Here is a 13,963-nt window from a genome sequence, read left to right as displayed (position 1 = left end):
AAGGACAAATCCAAATAAAACTGTTTCTTGATGTGTTTATCTAAGAGGCCCCAGGAAGTGCTGTATATGAGTTCCAGGCCATGGGCTGAAACTGATTTTCAGCAACAGAAATGGGAATGCAATGTAATGAGCCTGCAACTGGTTAAAATCAGACCACTTCTAATTGATTATGCCTGTCTAAAGGGGCTACAATTACAAAGAGATTTTCAGAGTACAACCCTGCCTAGGCCTTTCCTACATTACGATTATTTTCTGTAAGTGATTTGTTGTCTTCAATTAATAAAATCTGTCTCTTAAAGTGCAGGACAGCCCTTCGGGAATTTACTTCACAAATTCAAAACAATTTAAAATGTCGGATAAGGAAGGGAGGGAGTAATGCATACCAAAAGCATCTTGTCCAGCTAAAAATTTATTGCTGGCCAAATGATGGTTATTTATCTTAAAACAAACAAACAAAAAACCCCGTCGTTATTCTGATTTGCTGGTTTGGATGGAAGTGTTGCCTGATTCACATCACTGGGAAAATACAGTTTTCTTTGCTTGAGTTGATACGCAAAATCTAGAGCATTTTTTCCGGCTCCTGACGTGCCTGAGGGTCTTCTGATGTGCAGAGACGATACATAATGCCAAGACTGTGTAAACTTACAGCATTTTTTTTTTTTTTTCAGTTTTCAATTGCAGTTGGAACTCAGCAAAAACTGAATCAAGTCTTTTCTTTAAAAAAAATTAAAATACATAACTAAAAAGAATATTTTTGCCTTTATTGAGAGCAAACAAAAGTTCTTACCCGATCTAGGATTATTTGATGAGCTAATGTCTATTGTTGGTATTAATAACAATTAATAATAACTAGTGAATTTGCTCTTGCATACCTCTTTGCTATATTGTCTCCACAGTAACTGTTTTTATTGACGTGGAATCACAGATGTCCAGGGCCTTTCCAGTCTAATGGGTGGAACAACGCAGTCCTCTTCCAGAGGATTTTCTGGCACTTGTACAGTGCTAAAAAGCAGTGAAGTTATTCCTCCAGAAGTAAACCAGCATCAAAATGAGTGCTTTAGGAATAGACGGAAGTTCCCAAACTTCACACTTAAAACATTACTGGAGGAAGTAAGTAACACTTGTAAGGATCTTTGGAGAGGAAAAACGCCTCAGAGTCCAGGGGAGAACACGTCCAGCCTTAGCTCTGTTTATAATTATTTGTAAATTCACAAGGCTTATCAATGGGAGTCAGGAGAGGTCTATCAGGTTGTAGTGCTACAGATCCATGTGCATGTCTAAGGTTATGCGCTTTTCTTTGATGCGTTCAGATGAGCTTTGCAAGAGACAGAATACCAGACTACGGACAGGTTATGCTGTCATATAGCGTTATACTGGATAAGATTCCTCTGTTGAATATGTGGACTTTTGACAGGATCCGTCACAGATATTCCTGCTTTCAAGTCTTCTGGAAATTGCTGTCTGAAGCTAAACAGTAAGATGAGAGCATGACTGTGATCATGCAGTGCTGGTAGCAGAGGAGCCAGAGCAGTGCATTGCAGTGAAAGCTCAGATCTGGGGTACTTTTCCTCTCTGTAACACAGGAAGAATGCCACAAGACAAAGTGGTCACATTTTCTTTCTTACTGACCTTTCAGAACGGTTTTCTGATAGTCATTTATCAATTCGTGAAGGGAAAAATGGATGCAACTTGCTAAAATTTATTTGACTAATAAAAGCGCGTTTTATCCAGGGTTGTGTTAAAAAAAAAAAAAAAAAAAAAAGGCACTTGTTGAAAAAGTGTGATGTGTCCATAAATGAAATGGGGTGTAGAACAGAAGTCAGAGAAAAGATGAAAGAAAAATCTGCTAAAGAAAGATAATCCTTCCTAGTTGTTCTTTTTATCCTGTATATATGCTGTCAATCTCCTGGCTGGTTTGGCCTGTTATTGAGTATAGTGTCTTAAAATTCAAGTTTGATGAGAAAGAGGGAACATTTAAATAGGATGTCAAATAGGATGAATCTGTAATTTAGAAGAAGCTGCCACTTGAAGTCTAACCATGCATTTTTCCTTTCTACATTTGAGGCGGAAGAATTTATAAAAGTTCTTGAGATTAACCAAACTTCACTGTTGCTGTCGTCAGTGGGAACACTTATTCAGTATTTACATAATTAGTCCTGTTCATAAATAGATTGTTTTGATATCAAAATGGAGCAGCCAGTATTCTGTTCTCACAACTATATTCTTTCCTTGCGTTCTGCAAAAATAGACTTTCATTTTCTTACTACCTTCCAGCTAAACCTTTTGTAGATGTAGCTTAGTTAAGATTCTTAAATTCTGCTCATGAACAACAGAAACAATTGCAAAAAATACTGTGCGTCGTATGTGTGTGTTTGAGATCAGAAACATGGGCAGTTATGTACAACTGTCTGCTGGTTTTGTGCTTTTTTGTGCTCTGAAATATGACAAAACACTGTGTTTTAAATAACATATATTGCAATATTATCATCTTAGTTATATTTGTCCTTTTTAATTAGAAGTTATAAAATGTATTTGTAGAAATAGTATGCATTATCAAACTTCTAGATGCTTTGCAATGAAAGCACAAATTGCTTTTTAAGTAGGAATTTCTTAAACGTTTTGCCTGAATGATATGATTTGTAGGACTTTTAAATAACACTTGAAGGCTGTGCCCACTTTTTTTCTATATTGTACTTCTTACTCTTTCTTATTTTGAAAAGAAGTTAAATGGTAACTAAAATAAGTTTTTATGCAGGCTAACTTAAAAACTGATAATGTTTAAGTGGTAAAAATTTGACAGGAATAACAAGGTTGGTTATTTTAGCCATACTTTAATTTTCTTTACCTAAATCCCTAAGAAGTGTGGCCAAACAGTTACTTGAACAAAAACTTGAACAAAAACACTGGCAGCTTGTTAATGTGTGTTTCGATTATTTGGTCTAATTAGCTTTAAACTTATGCAAGTCCATCTGAACAAATCGAAAGCAATTTTTGTTTGTTATGTCTGAAATTATATAAACTTTGTGTGCCAGTATATTGACTGTGGCACTTGGTCAATGTTGTTATTTTGACTCAAGGAAGGTAAAGATTTAAAACCTATTTATAGAATCATCTAAATGGCCTATGCCTACTGACATTAAATTAGACAAGTCAACTGGAAGCGTAGTTGGGTACCCAATATTGTAATTCAATGCAGACAGGAGGATGAAGAAGTTGAGGATGGGATTGTTGGAGGTCCAAGAGACAGGGAGTGACTGGGAGTCGCACAGACAGTAAAATGCCAGAAGCAGATCAGGTGAGGGACGTACTATGTTAAGGCAGCCAAAAGACAGCGCAAAAGTGAGTGCGAGACAGAAAGACAAAGCAAATGGACTGAGGCTGAAAGGAATAAATTTTGGGAGAAAGGAGGCGGAGGAGTGCAACACCAACGGGCGGTCAGGGAAATGTCGGAGGCAGAACTCATGGCGCGAATGTGGAAGGAGGAAAGTAAAAGTGTTTTCAGAAAGATCACGGGGGCACAGTGAAAGGAGGAGGTTTGTGGAGGGTAGAGCAGGATATTGCTGGAATGCCGTGTTGAACAGGGAATATGGAAAGGTGTTATAGGAAATAAGTGACACTAGGGAAGAGTGGAGCTGATGGTGTTTGTTAATGTTAGCAGTTAAAATTCCGTCCCCATGTGAAGATGGAGACTGCTCATAGTTTTGAAATCTTGTTTCAGGTTCTCTTTAGATTCCAGCATGCACCACTGACTGACTTGTACTGTCTCCATGGGGTTCTATGGTTTTCTATGAATGAAAAAAAAGTGGAAAACTCGGTGCTGTGCTAGAGAGAAGCTGTAAGAAAAATAGCAGCCTCAGTGTCCAGATCAAATGCTTTTTTCTTTTCCCCCTTTTTTTTTCCCTTTGAAAACTTTCCCTTATACTATACAAAATACAATAGGATGCTTCTGTCCTCAACAATATATTATCCGTGGACTCTGTTAATCACTCATGTTTGTAGTTTTGCATTGTATTGTGAGTACTGATGCTTAGTCTCTGATGTCAAAGATGTTGCAGATGTCTTTAAAAGAAAACATCCTACATAAAATATGCCCTTTTACTGATCACCAACAGTTATCCAAGTTTTGCATTTTAATAAAATGTTCTCTTTGCTTTTTTTTTTTCCATTTACTAGTGACTTTGCCTAATTCACTTTTAATAAAAAGGGAAAATATGAAAGAAAATACTTGTCCTTAATATTTGTCTAGGAAAATCTCTTCTTGGCACTACTTACCTTTCAGCCTTCTCTCTATTCATATAATTGCTTCAGATACGCTTGGATAGATGGTAGTTTGTGAGTGCAGAGGATTTTAACCTCTTCTCATTCCATAAATAATAGCAACTTCTTGCAGGTCTTGGTGAATGATGATGAATATCTAGATTTTTGATGCTTGGGCCTCCTTCCCACAGCATTGTGCTGCAGACACAGCAGCATTTCATTGCTGCTCTTGTAATTTTTGTCTGACTTTGCAGAGTGTCAGTAAGTTTTCTGATGTTGGGAAGAATTTCTTCCCTTTTTCCCTTCTTTGTTCTTCTTTTCTGAAGCCTCTAGTAGGAAGATGGAAGATGGCATGGATGCTCAAGGGGCTGCATACAGGATTTGATCTCAGTATTTATCTAGAAGTGTGCAAATAATTAGATGTGTCATAATCACAGATATAGGAAAAAAAAAAAAAAAACCTCTCACACAATATACACTTGATGATAACAGAGAGTTGTCCGATTGGCAGTAGCCTAGACAGCCACTGTAAAATTACCTGAATCCAGCAGAAATACATAATCAGTCCTGTACATCAGGCAATGAAACAAGTTTAGGTTTTAAATATTGAAGGAATTCAGATGACTTCTGTCAGTTTTGAACATATTGTAGAATCTCTCAGATGAAACATCAACTGAACTGTCCATCAGCTGACAGCTTGTTAATCCCTGAGCAGGAAAGTTTTTCTGTCCTTACCGTATGTATCTACATAGTCTGGGAACAGACTATAGAATAGTGCCTGCATGCCACTGCGGGGAAGAGCAGAAGAAAGTCAGGCAGGGCACGGGTTTTGCAGCTGGCTAGACTTTGAGGAGGTTTGTAGCTAGAGATTCATCAGGTCTGCTAATTCCATTCTGCTCCTCTTTCCTCTTTGTTTTCAGATGATGAAAGATCGTTTAACTTCATATAACTGACTGTGAACATCAGTTGATCACAAATAAGATTAAAAAAAACCCAACCCCTCAAACCTAGATGATGCGACATAGATGTTGTATGCATATCTCAATGTAGCGGACATAAAGGGATTGAGGAAGACTGTGGTATGTTCATGCACTGTGTTGAGGAGAATGGAGTTGTTGCGTAAGATGTGTCCCTTCCTAGAAGACAGCCGAAGTTCTTCCTGTCCCACAAATGAAGCAATCATTAAGGGGGGAAAATAGAATAATCCACTTAATTCTTGGGGGGTGCTTTTGCATCTGTCAGCATCCTGGGCAGTTCTGCTGTTTCCCAGGATCCTTGTCTGGTCAGCCAAAATTTGTTCTTCCTTCTCACAGCAGCTGGTCATTCAAACTGTACAATGGTTTTTGTTTGTAAATATAAAATTAAGTCTTTACTGTATCTTAACAACAGAGACAGACGTTTACTTTGGGAACTGGTGTGGTTTTTTGGTTTAGTTGGATATTTTAGTGTAAGCCAAAGAAAAGAGTTTACTTAAAGTTACGCAGAAGAGAAAACATTTACATGAAAGCCAGCAAAGATTTCTTAGTGAGGAAGTTGAAAGCAGGAATATTTCCACTGCATTGTAATAAGACAAGGGCTTTCTCACCTTCTGTACATGTTTGTGTGAAAAAAGAATTGGAGAGCATGTGGAGCACGAGATGAATGCAGAAGGATTTGCTCTATGGTGTGCTGAGGCTAAGCAAATATGCAGACAGTCTTATTTTGCTGACAGCCTTGTTGTTGAGACATCCAGTTTTAAAGAGACTTTCTGTAAAACAGCTGAGCCGTGGTGTCCTGTCTTTCACAATAATATGGGAAAAACAGAAGTCATCCCTTCTGGATGATTCCAAAACCAGAAAAAGTATCCGATATGTATAGAAAAAGAGGATCTGTGGCAGAAGACTCTTGTATCGCAGTCTCGGCAAACTAGTAGTTCTAAGAATGAGTAGCTCCGCCATGTTTTTTATGTGAAAATAATTTTCCCCTTCAAAGATGAAGACACAGAGTGAAGTTATGCTGACCTTGCAAAATTCAAATGACGGTTTACTGAACTGGATCTGAAGCTCAGTGCATGGCCAGCTCCTGGAGCCAACGGAAGGATCACCACTCTCTCTGATGTTAGGTTGCAGGCTCTAGCAAAGTTGGCAGTGTTGACACCAACAAAATGAAAGACACCCTCCTCCTCTTCCCCTAATGTCTATCTCCATTTCTTTTTGTCCACCTAATACCGCTCTCCCTTGCCTTGCCCTTGAGCTTTGACCCTTCCATCCTGTTGGTTTTCATGTTACTGCTTGCACATATGATAGCTGTGCCTTAGTGTAAAGCAACGTTGATAGGAAATAAAAACACTTCTCTTGCAATATACTTAGAAATATATACTTGATTTGAACAACTGAGCTAGCAGACTCATGTATTGATGAAATGCAGCTGAGGAGGAAAGCATGTAGGAAGCTGAGAGGGTGCAGGGCTCCAAAAACTGAAGCTGTTTGTCTCCTCGAACCGAGGGACTTGAACTTGAACCTTTTTCTTTCAACTGCCTGGGATTATTTCTGTTGTTAAACTGGTGTCTGTGGAGTCAGGCTGTGTAATAACTGGGATGAAGGCCTAATCCCTCTCCAAGGCAACCAGACGGTTCAGAAATTAAGGAATTCTGGCAGTTGGATACTTGTCATGTGACATACGCGTTAATGCTAGTTTACGCTATGATGCTGGTATGTAACACTAGTCTCTTTGGATGGGTTTTACAAAATGTAGGAAATATCATCTACAAGTTTGCATGTTATGAGATGGAAGCCACCTGTGTTGTGTAGAGGATTATGCTGTGACACAGGTTCACAGTGGTATTGCATTTACTTTGACTACATCAAGCCCATTCAGAAAAGAAACTGTAGTGAAAACATGAATGACAGAACTAATGGTTAGGTAGTATGTCTGAAAATCTTTGGAAGAATTTGAATATGAAAGGGCAGGATATAGAATCATAGAATGGTTTGGGTTGGAAGGGACCTTAAAGATCATCTAGTTCCAAGCCCCCTGCCATGGGCAGGGACACCTTCCACTACACAAGGTTGCTCAAAGCCCCGTCCAGCCTGGCCTTGAACACTTCCAGGGATGGGGCATCCACAGCTTCTCTGGGCAACCTGTTCCAGTGCCTCACCACCCTCAGAGTGAAGAATTTCTTCCTTACAGCTAATCTAAATCTACCCTCTTTCAGTTTGTAGCCATTACCCGTTGTCCTATCACTACGTGCCCTTGTAAAAAGCCCCTCTCCATCTTTCTTGCAGGCCCCCTTCAGGTACTGGAAGGCTGCTGTAAGGTCTCCCTGGAGCCTCCTCTTCTCCAGGCTGAACAACCCCAACTCTTTCAGCCTGTCTTTTTTTAATGAACAGTGCTAATTAGTGTTTTTCCCGAACGCATCTAAGTTACGCATTCAGAGGACAGTAATGTAGTAAGACTACATTTGGTCTATGGAATATTTGCTGAACTGCTAGCACCAAAGGGAGCAACTGAGCTGTATCCATGTCTTCTTAAATCTTGAAAATGTTGATATGTGTAACTCTTTTTCAATTTTCAATTTTTCAATATATGTAACAAATTTTCAATTTCACAGGAGAGGTGCTCCAGCCCTCTGGTCATCTTCGTGTAATAGCAGGATTAGGGAAATGTTTTCATGGGCAATAAAACAAATCCATGTTTCTGTTGCAGCTTCATGTCAGATTCAGCAATTCAATGGTAATACTTGGACAGGCTTTTTGGTAGTACTCAGTGCTTAATTATAAATAGCAAAGTTATATGGCAATGACTTGTCTTCTTGTAGATACTGAAGAAATCTAAGTGAGTTTGCTTTAATCTTTGTGTTTGCCTTTAATGCATTTTGATATTTTAAAAACTTCAAACTTCTAACATCCCTCAACACCAATGACCATGTTGTTCTTTTCTGTGCTTCTTCATGATTTTCCCTTATTTCATGCTTGTTTTTGAATTCTATGGGGTATAACATATTAATTTCCTTGCAGTACAAGCTATACAAACATCTGAACTGAGCAAAAATCTTGATTTTGATGTTGTATAATTGTTTATTGCTGCTGCTGATGAAGAAGGTGGCAGGTGAGGATTTCAGTCTTACCTGTGTGGGAGGACTATTGATTTTTTTTTTTTTTTTTTCTTTCATTTTGTGTCAACATTGCCAACTTTGCTAGAGCCTGAAGTCCTCTGGCATCTCAGAGAGCAGGGACCTTTTAGTAGACTCCGGGAGGTGGCCATGCACTACAGAAGGTTCTTGGGCTGTGCTGTGCCACGTGGGCAGGTTGCATCACTGTAAATGGCTGAAATGTCACGGTTCCTGTCCTGACACGAGATGTCAGTGCAGCTCCTTTTTTCTTAGCTGTGTCAACTGTTCAAAGTTAATAGGCATAGGAAAAGCATACTGGATTTTTTAATCAGTAAATTCTTTAGATTGATACACACAGGACAGATCTATTTACATAGAAGGGGCGTCTTCGTAATAGTAACCTTTTCCGACTAAAGCTATGCAAAGCACAGGATTTTCAGTGTTATCAGAATGGCCCTGTCATCATTTCTCCTGATTTCAGTTGCAGTTGGGCAGGCTGACAGAGAGCACTTTCTCCAGTCTGATCTCTGATTTTAGAGCTATTCTATCAAGTATAATATGATTACATATTTGCATTTGGTGCTTTTTGAGGTGTCCAAACGACCTACATTTTTTTCCAAAGGTATTTAATACAGTTTATTTGTGTTAATCACTTTCTACAATGGTAGTGCAAAGCATATACAATTTGCAAGACTGTATTAGTAGCTTGAGTTAAGGAAATACTTATCAAACAGCTATAATTGGCAAAGATGACAGGTAATCTGCAAAGTACTGTAGCATTTTTTAAGTTGTTTGAAGCTTTCGTCCCATGTGTTGAACAGTTTATAGTTTTCAGAAAAGTTTGTGTCCTTATTTCTTTCTGTTTGAATATGAATACATGTGATATCTAGGAAAGCTGTTTTATAATTCAGAATCAGTTTAAAAATGAGGAAGAACTATGTTTTCATTTCATGCCTGAATTTACCTTGTAATACCTTTCGCATACCTGATGTTTTTCAACTTCAGAATCATTTCATGGTCTGGAGCAGATGGTAACATCATCTGTTTGTCACTTTATTTAGTTTTATTCTCATTTCAGGAATGCAATTTTTTGGATTTTGGGAAGAGATGAACAGAGTTATTTCAGATTCTGAATTGGTGTCCGGTATCCCCTACTCATCTGCCATACCAGGACTGATACAGTATCTTCAGAGCATCACCAAACTTGTAATATCAGTGCTGTCAGTGACTGCAGGTCCTGACAGCCAGAGCAGCAGTTCAGCTGTTGCAAAGCAAATAGCCACGCCATCACTGTCAATACTTCATCTCCTTCACTGTGAGTTTCATGAAGTACGTCTGCTTGCGTTGGAAGCAATACTGCTGTGGTTGAAACAAATAAATTCCAAGCAGATAGGAGAAGAAGGAGGAGGTGTATTGTGTTTACTCATTGCTTTGGAAGGCAGTCTTCTCACAATGGCTCTGAAGGAAAAGAATCTCCAGTGTTTTTGCAAGGTAGGAGGGTGCTATTTTATTGACATGTGATATGTTTTCATAAATGATATTCTTAATTTTTAAAAATATATTTCAAACATGCATGATGTGTTTTAAATAGTACATGAGTGGTTTTGGGTTTTTTTTGTTTTTTGTTTTTTGGGTTTGTTTCTTTTTTTTTACATTGAATGGGAGCTGTGCTATAATTCTGTAACATGTTCCTCTGTAAAAGCAAGAACTTCCTCTTCCCTTTCTTAGCACTGTCAGGAGAGGACCTTTGTGTTCTTGGAGTGTGGTTTAAGTCAATGTTTTATTGATCGCAAATGTACACATTCATGTTGAGATTGTTTGTAAATTCTTTGTTTGTGAATTGTGTGTGCAGGTGCTGGAAATTCTTTATAATATGGATCTCAGAAATGTGATTCCAAAGACTGAATGCTCTATGAAAATGAATCCAAATGAGCTCTTAACCTGGAGTTTAAACATCGTAGATATCTCCAACAGGTATGGTCTGTCATACACGTTAAAATATGTATATTTTAAAAACTTTAAATGTTGAAGCATTGATTTATTGGTTTTGGACTATCCGTTGATTTAAAAATCCATGTTTCAGAAAAGTGAGTGTGGCTTATTTGAATAAAGAGAGCTCTTGATGAGAATTTTTCAGAGAAGTTAGACATGTATCTGAATTATTAAAAAGTCCCGCAAGTCATACTGGCAAGCACCCTGTAAATGTCCAGTAATACAGTTCCTGAAATAAGAAGTTACTCCGGCTGTCAGATGACAGGCAGCGAGCACAGCTCTTCCTGAATGGTAATTGGGAAGCACCTTAACACTCATTTGCTGTGGATCCACCATCCGTCCTATCCTGGTTTATTTGCAGACAGTCTGTAGAAAGAGTGACCGATCTGATTTCACTTGTTGGATTGGCAGAATCGGTTAACCCTAATCCTTAGGGTTCACACTGCTTAATCAGACTGTAAAGTCAGCAGAAAGCGCTGAAATTTGGAGCCAGTTTGTAGTTCGTACTGAATTAGAAGCTGTGTCCATCCATTTCTAACAGAATGGACAAACAGGGTTAAAGTGTCCAGGCTCTAAGGGCAAGACCATCCTGTTTCTAATAGTCTCTTCATTTAAGCCATATAAACATTGCATCCCAGTGTTACCAATGTAGAATACTTATGGTATAGAGTGTAGAACAGCATTTTATAGCTGTGCACATTTGCTGCTGATTTGCACTAAATTTTTCAAGTTTAAATGATGATGTGGAGTGTTTATTTCTGGAATGAAGTAAGATACTTGTGGCAAAATAAGGCTGACTGGTGCTGTTAGAGGGAAATAACTGAAATAGCAGACCTTACTGCTCAGGTGTTGCCATTCCCTACGGTGAGACCAGCTCTTCAGGAGCCACAGTGCCAAGTGCCGTGTCCTTAGACCCCGCTGGGCACTATGGAGGCTCGGGAGCCAGCAGTTGGCATATTCTGCACTAGTAACATTTCTAGCAGCTATAGAAGAGAGATTCCTGGAGCTTAACACCAGCTTGAAGAAATGCTTTTGTTTATCATTTAAAATAATGTCTGGTTTGTTTGACTTGGCTTCCATTTTCAAGTGTGTTTTTCCATGGGAAGTATACAGATAGAAAATAAACACGAGAGAGGTGAAAGTAAAAGCATATTTCATTTGCATATCAACTAAAAATATAACTAACGTCAAGATCTGTAACGTAAAAATTCTGGGTGCTCAGCTTGCAAAATACCCGTTGGTGATAATCAGGAATGATTAAGAACTGGCTGGTTTTTCTCTAGAGATGAAATGATGGCAGAAGTAGCTGATTTTTTTGATATGTTCTTTACCTTGTTTTCTCAGCACTGAAGTTCAAAGTGTAGCTCTCAAATTTGCCTCCAAGTTGGTAATCCATCTGTTGCAGAACCATCAGCAGGTAAGCAAAATGGAGCTGCTTGACAGTGTTGTAATTTTGGAGTTTTTGGTGATAGAAGTAATGTGGCTTCTTTTAGGTAGAAGCCCCAAGCTTGTGGTTTTTTGTGTTGTTGCACCTTTTCTGGCATTATGTCTTCCTCTCCGAATACACTGCCACGTTCTGAAATGAAACAGCCATGAATATCATCTCAGTATATCCCTCTCAAAGTCATTTCAAGTTAAATATGTGAGTAAATTTTTGTGATGGATTAATTTTAACTTCTGAGAGCATTCAAAATAGTCATTATAAAGTGGAAAGAAAAATGCTTATGGTGATTAACACATGTGCTGAATCCAGGCCATTTACTAAAGTGCAACTTTGTTGTGGTTTGTAATTGCTGGGGAGCCAGGAGGAGAGCAGATCCCAGGGGAAGGCAAGAAGCTGCAGCAGTGGTTGCGTCCCTTCCTCACTGTGTGCAGTATGACCTTGCCAAGTCTCAGCCTGAAATCACTGTCTGAGCACACCAGCTTGTTGTCTGCATGGAGTTTCTCATTGAATTTCCTCTTAAAATTTGTTTTTAAAACACTAGAGTAAATATAATAACCCTTGTAAAATTCAAGGCTCTGTGTTCTCAGTTCCTGTTTATAGACTGTTTAATTTAGATTTATACCAGCACAAATTACTGGCTCAGATTTCTTTTGATTTTAAATTGTCAGTCTCTGATGTCACATATGTATGTGCAGAGCAGTGCTATGGCAGCTTTTAATGCTAGACAATTTTTGTTTGTTTGTTTTCAAAGATACAAAGAAACCTTAATGGATATTTAAAAATAGACAAAATTCTCATGATCTGTTTTAAAATGAAGATTTTTTTTTTTCCTGATGTAGCTGTTATTTTTTATAGAATGCGCAGCAGAATTGATTCATATTGTATGCTAATAGTCTTGTCTCATTGTTAAAAAAAAAAAAAAAAGGAAGCCACAGATTTGCACACAAGAATTGGGAACATGAATTATGATGTTAAATCTTTTTGTTTAAGAAAGGCAAAATGCAAGGACTTCAAATTATAAACATTAAAATAACCATATAAACCTGGTTTCACAAATAGACGGGGAACATGTTATTACTCTGAAGTTTTGTATTAATTTACAAAGAGGAATTAATGAAAAATGCTGTAACAGTCGTAACTGTAGAAGAAAGAAGAGAAAGCAACTTTCTCTAATAAGCATGTAAATCATGGGAGATCTAAGACATCTGTACAGAGAGTGCCTTCTGCTTTGTAAAAGACCGAGTACATCAGTTTTTCATCTAAATTCTTTCTTTGGGCTTGCATTCAGTATTGGCATCTGTAGAAGGGATTGTTTCTCTTCCATAAGGTAAAAGTTAAGTTCTGTCTTTCTAGATAGTCCATGTGTCTGTTCAAAATTTGAGTAACTGTAACATCTTGGGAGACTTTTATTTTTTTTTTTAACCTGTTACAGAATTTGTAGGACATGCTCTGGCTCTGTCGCTTTGTGCAGTGCAGGTGCATGGCCATGTACCACGCAGAGTGAGGCAGGATGCGACCAAAGTTTCATGTATCCTTCAGTGGGTCCTCCTGCACTTCTCTGCCCTTTAACTCGACTCACCTTTTCATTGGTTCTCTCCTTCACCTTATTTGCTTGTTCTGTTTTTCACTTCCTTTAATTAAAAATAAGTAAAAAAGAAAAGGAAGGAGAAAAAAAAAAATGTATGTATGTTGCACATACCTCAATTGTCTCCAGGTCGAGCTGGTGCTGCTTTTCCTGTTCTCCTGTGTATGAGGTCCCAATCTGTTGGGTTTTTTTGTTTGTTTGTTTGTTTGTTTTTTTCTCTCCTTCTGGAATTTCCTTCTAATTGCCATACTGCACGCTTGCTTGTGGCTGTGCCTGGATGTGACCTCCTGCAGTTTGCGTGTTCTGTTATCTAACCTGTGCTTGAGGTTCCTGCAGCTTGACTGACCCACCGCCCTCCTGAGCATGGCATTTGCAGGGGATCCCAGCTCTTTTGTGGTCACTTACGGAAGTTAGGACTTTCTTCTCCCAGTTATGGCCCAGCTGTCCCAATGGAGGTCAGAGTTGACAAGTCTTGGAAGTGCTATTTGAGTTATGGGTAAAATGCACATTCTTTCTTTCCACAAAAAATCTAGTAGCCATCACTACACATCAGAAAGAGTCGAAGCTTTGTCCCATTATTACTGAGTAGTAGTTT

General features: G+C 38.4%; 1 protein-coding gene across 1 annotated transcript in view; it reads left to right on the top strand.

Annotated features, from left to right (window-relative positions):
• THADA (THADA armadillo repeat containing) overlaps positions 1-13,963 on the top strand; it is a gene marked incomplete at its 5' end in the record, with an annotated part of 164,022 nt that overhangs the window by 117,468 nt on the left and 32,591 nt on the right. Inside the window, 3 exons of the mRNA XM_082305213.1 lie at positions 9,426-9,838; positions 10,200-10,321; positions 11,684-11,756. Coding sequence (XP_082161339.1) covers positions 9,426-9,838; positions 10,200-10,321; positions 11,684-11,756 — 608 coding nt within the window. The remainder of the gene's footprint in view (positions 1-9,425; positions 9,839-10,199; positions 10,322-11,683; positions 11,757-13,963) is intronic.

Source organism: Platalea leucorodia, assembly GCF_965183815.1.
Source record: "Platalea leucorodia genome assembly, chromosome: 3".
Classification (NCBI taxonomy): Eukaryota; Metazoa; Chordata; class Aves; order Pelecaniformes; family Threskiornithidae; genus Platalea; species Platalea leucorodia.
Note: the sequence above shows the minus strand (reverse complement) of the source record. Positions and strands in the feature narration are given on the sequence as shown.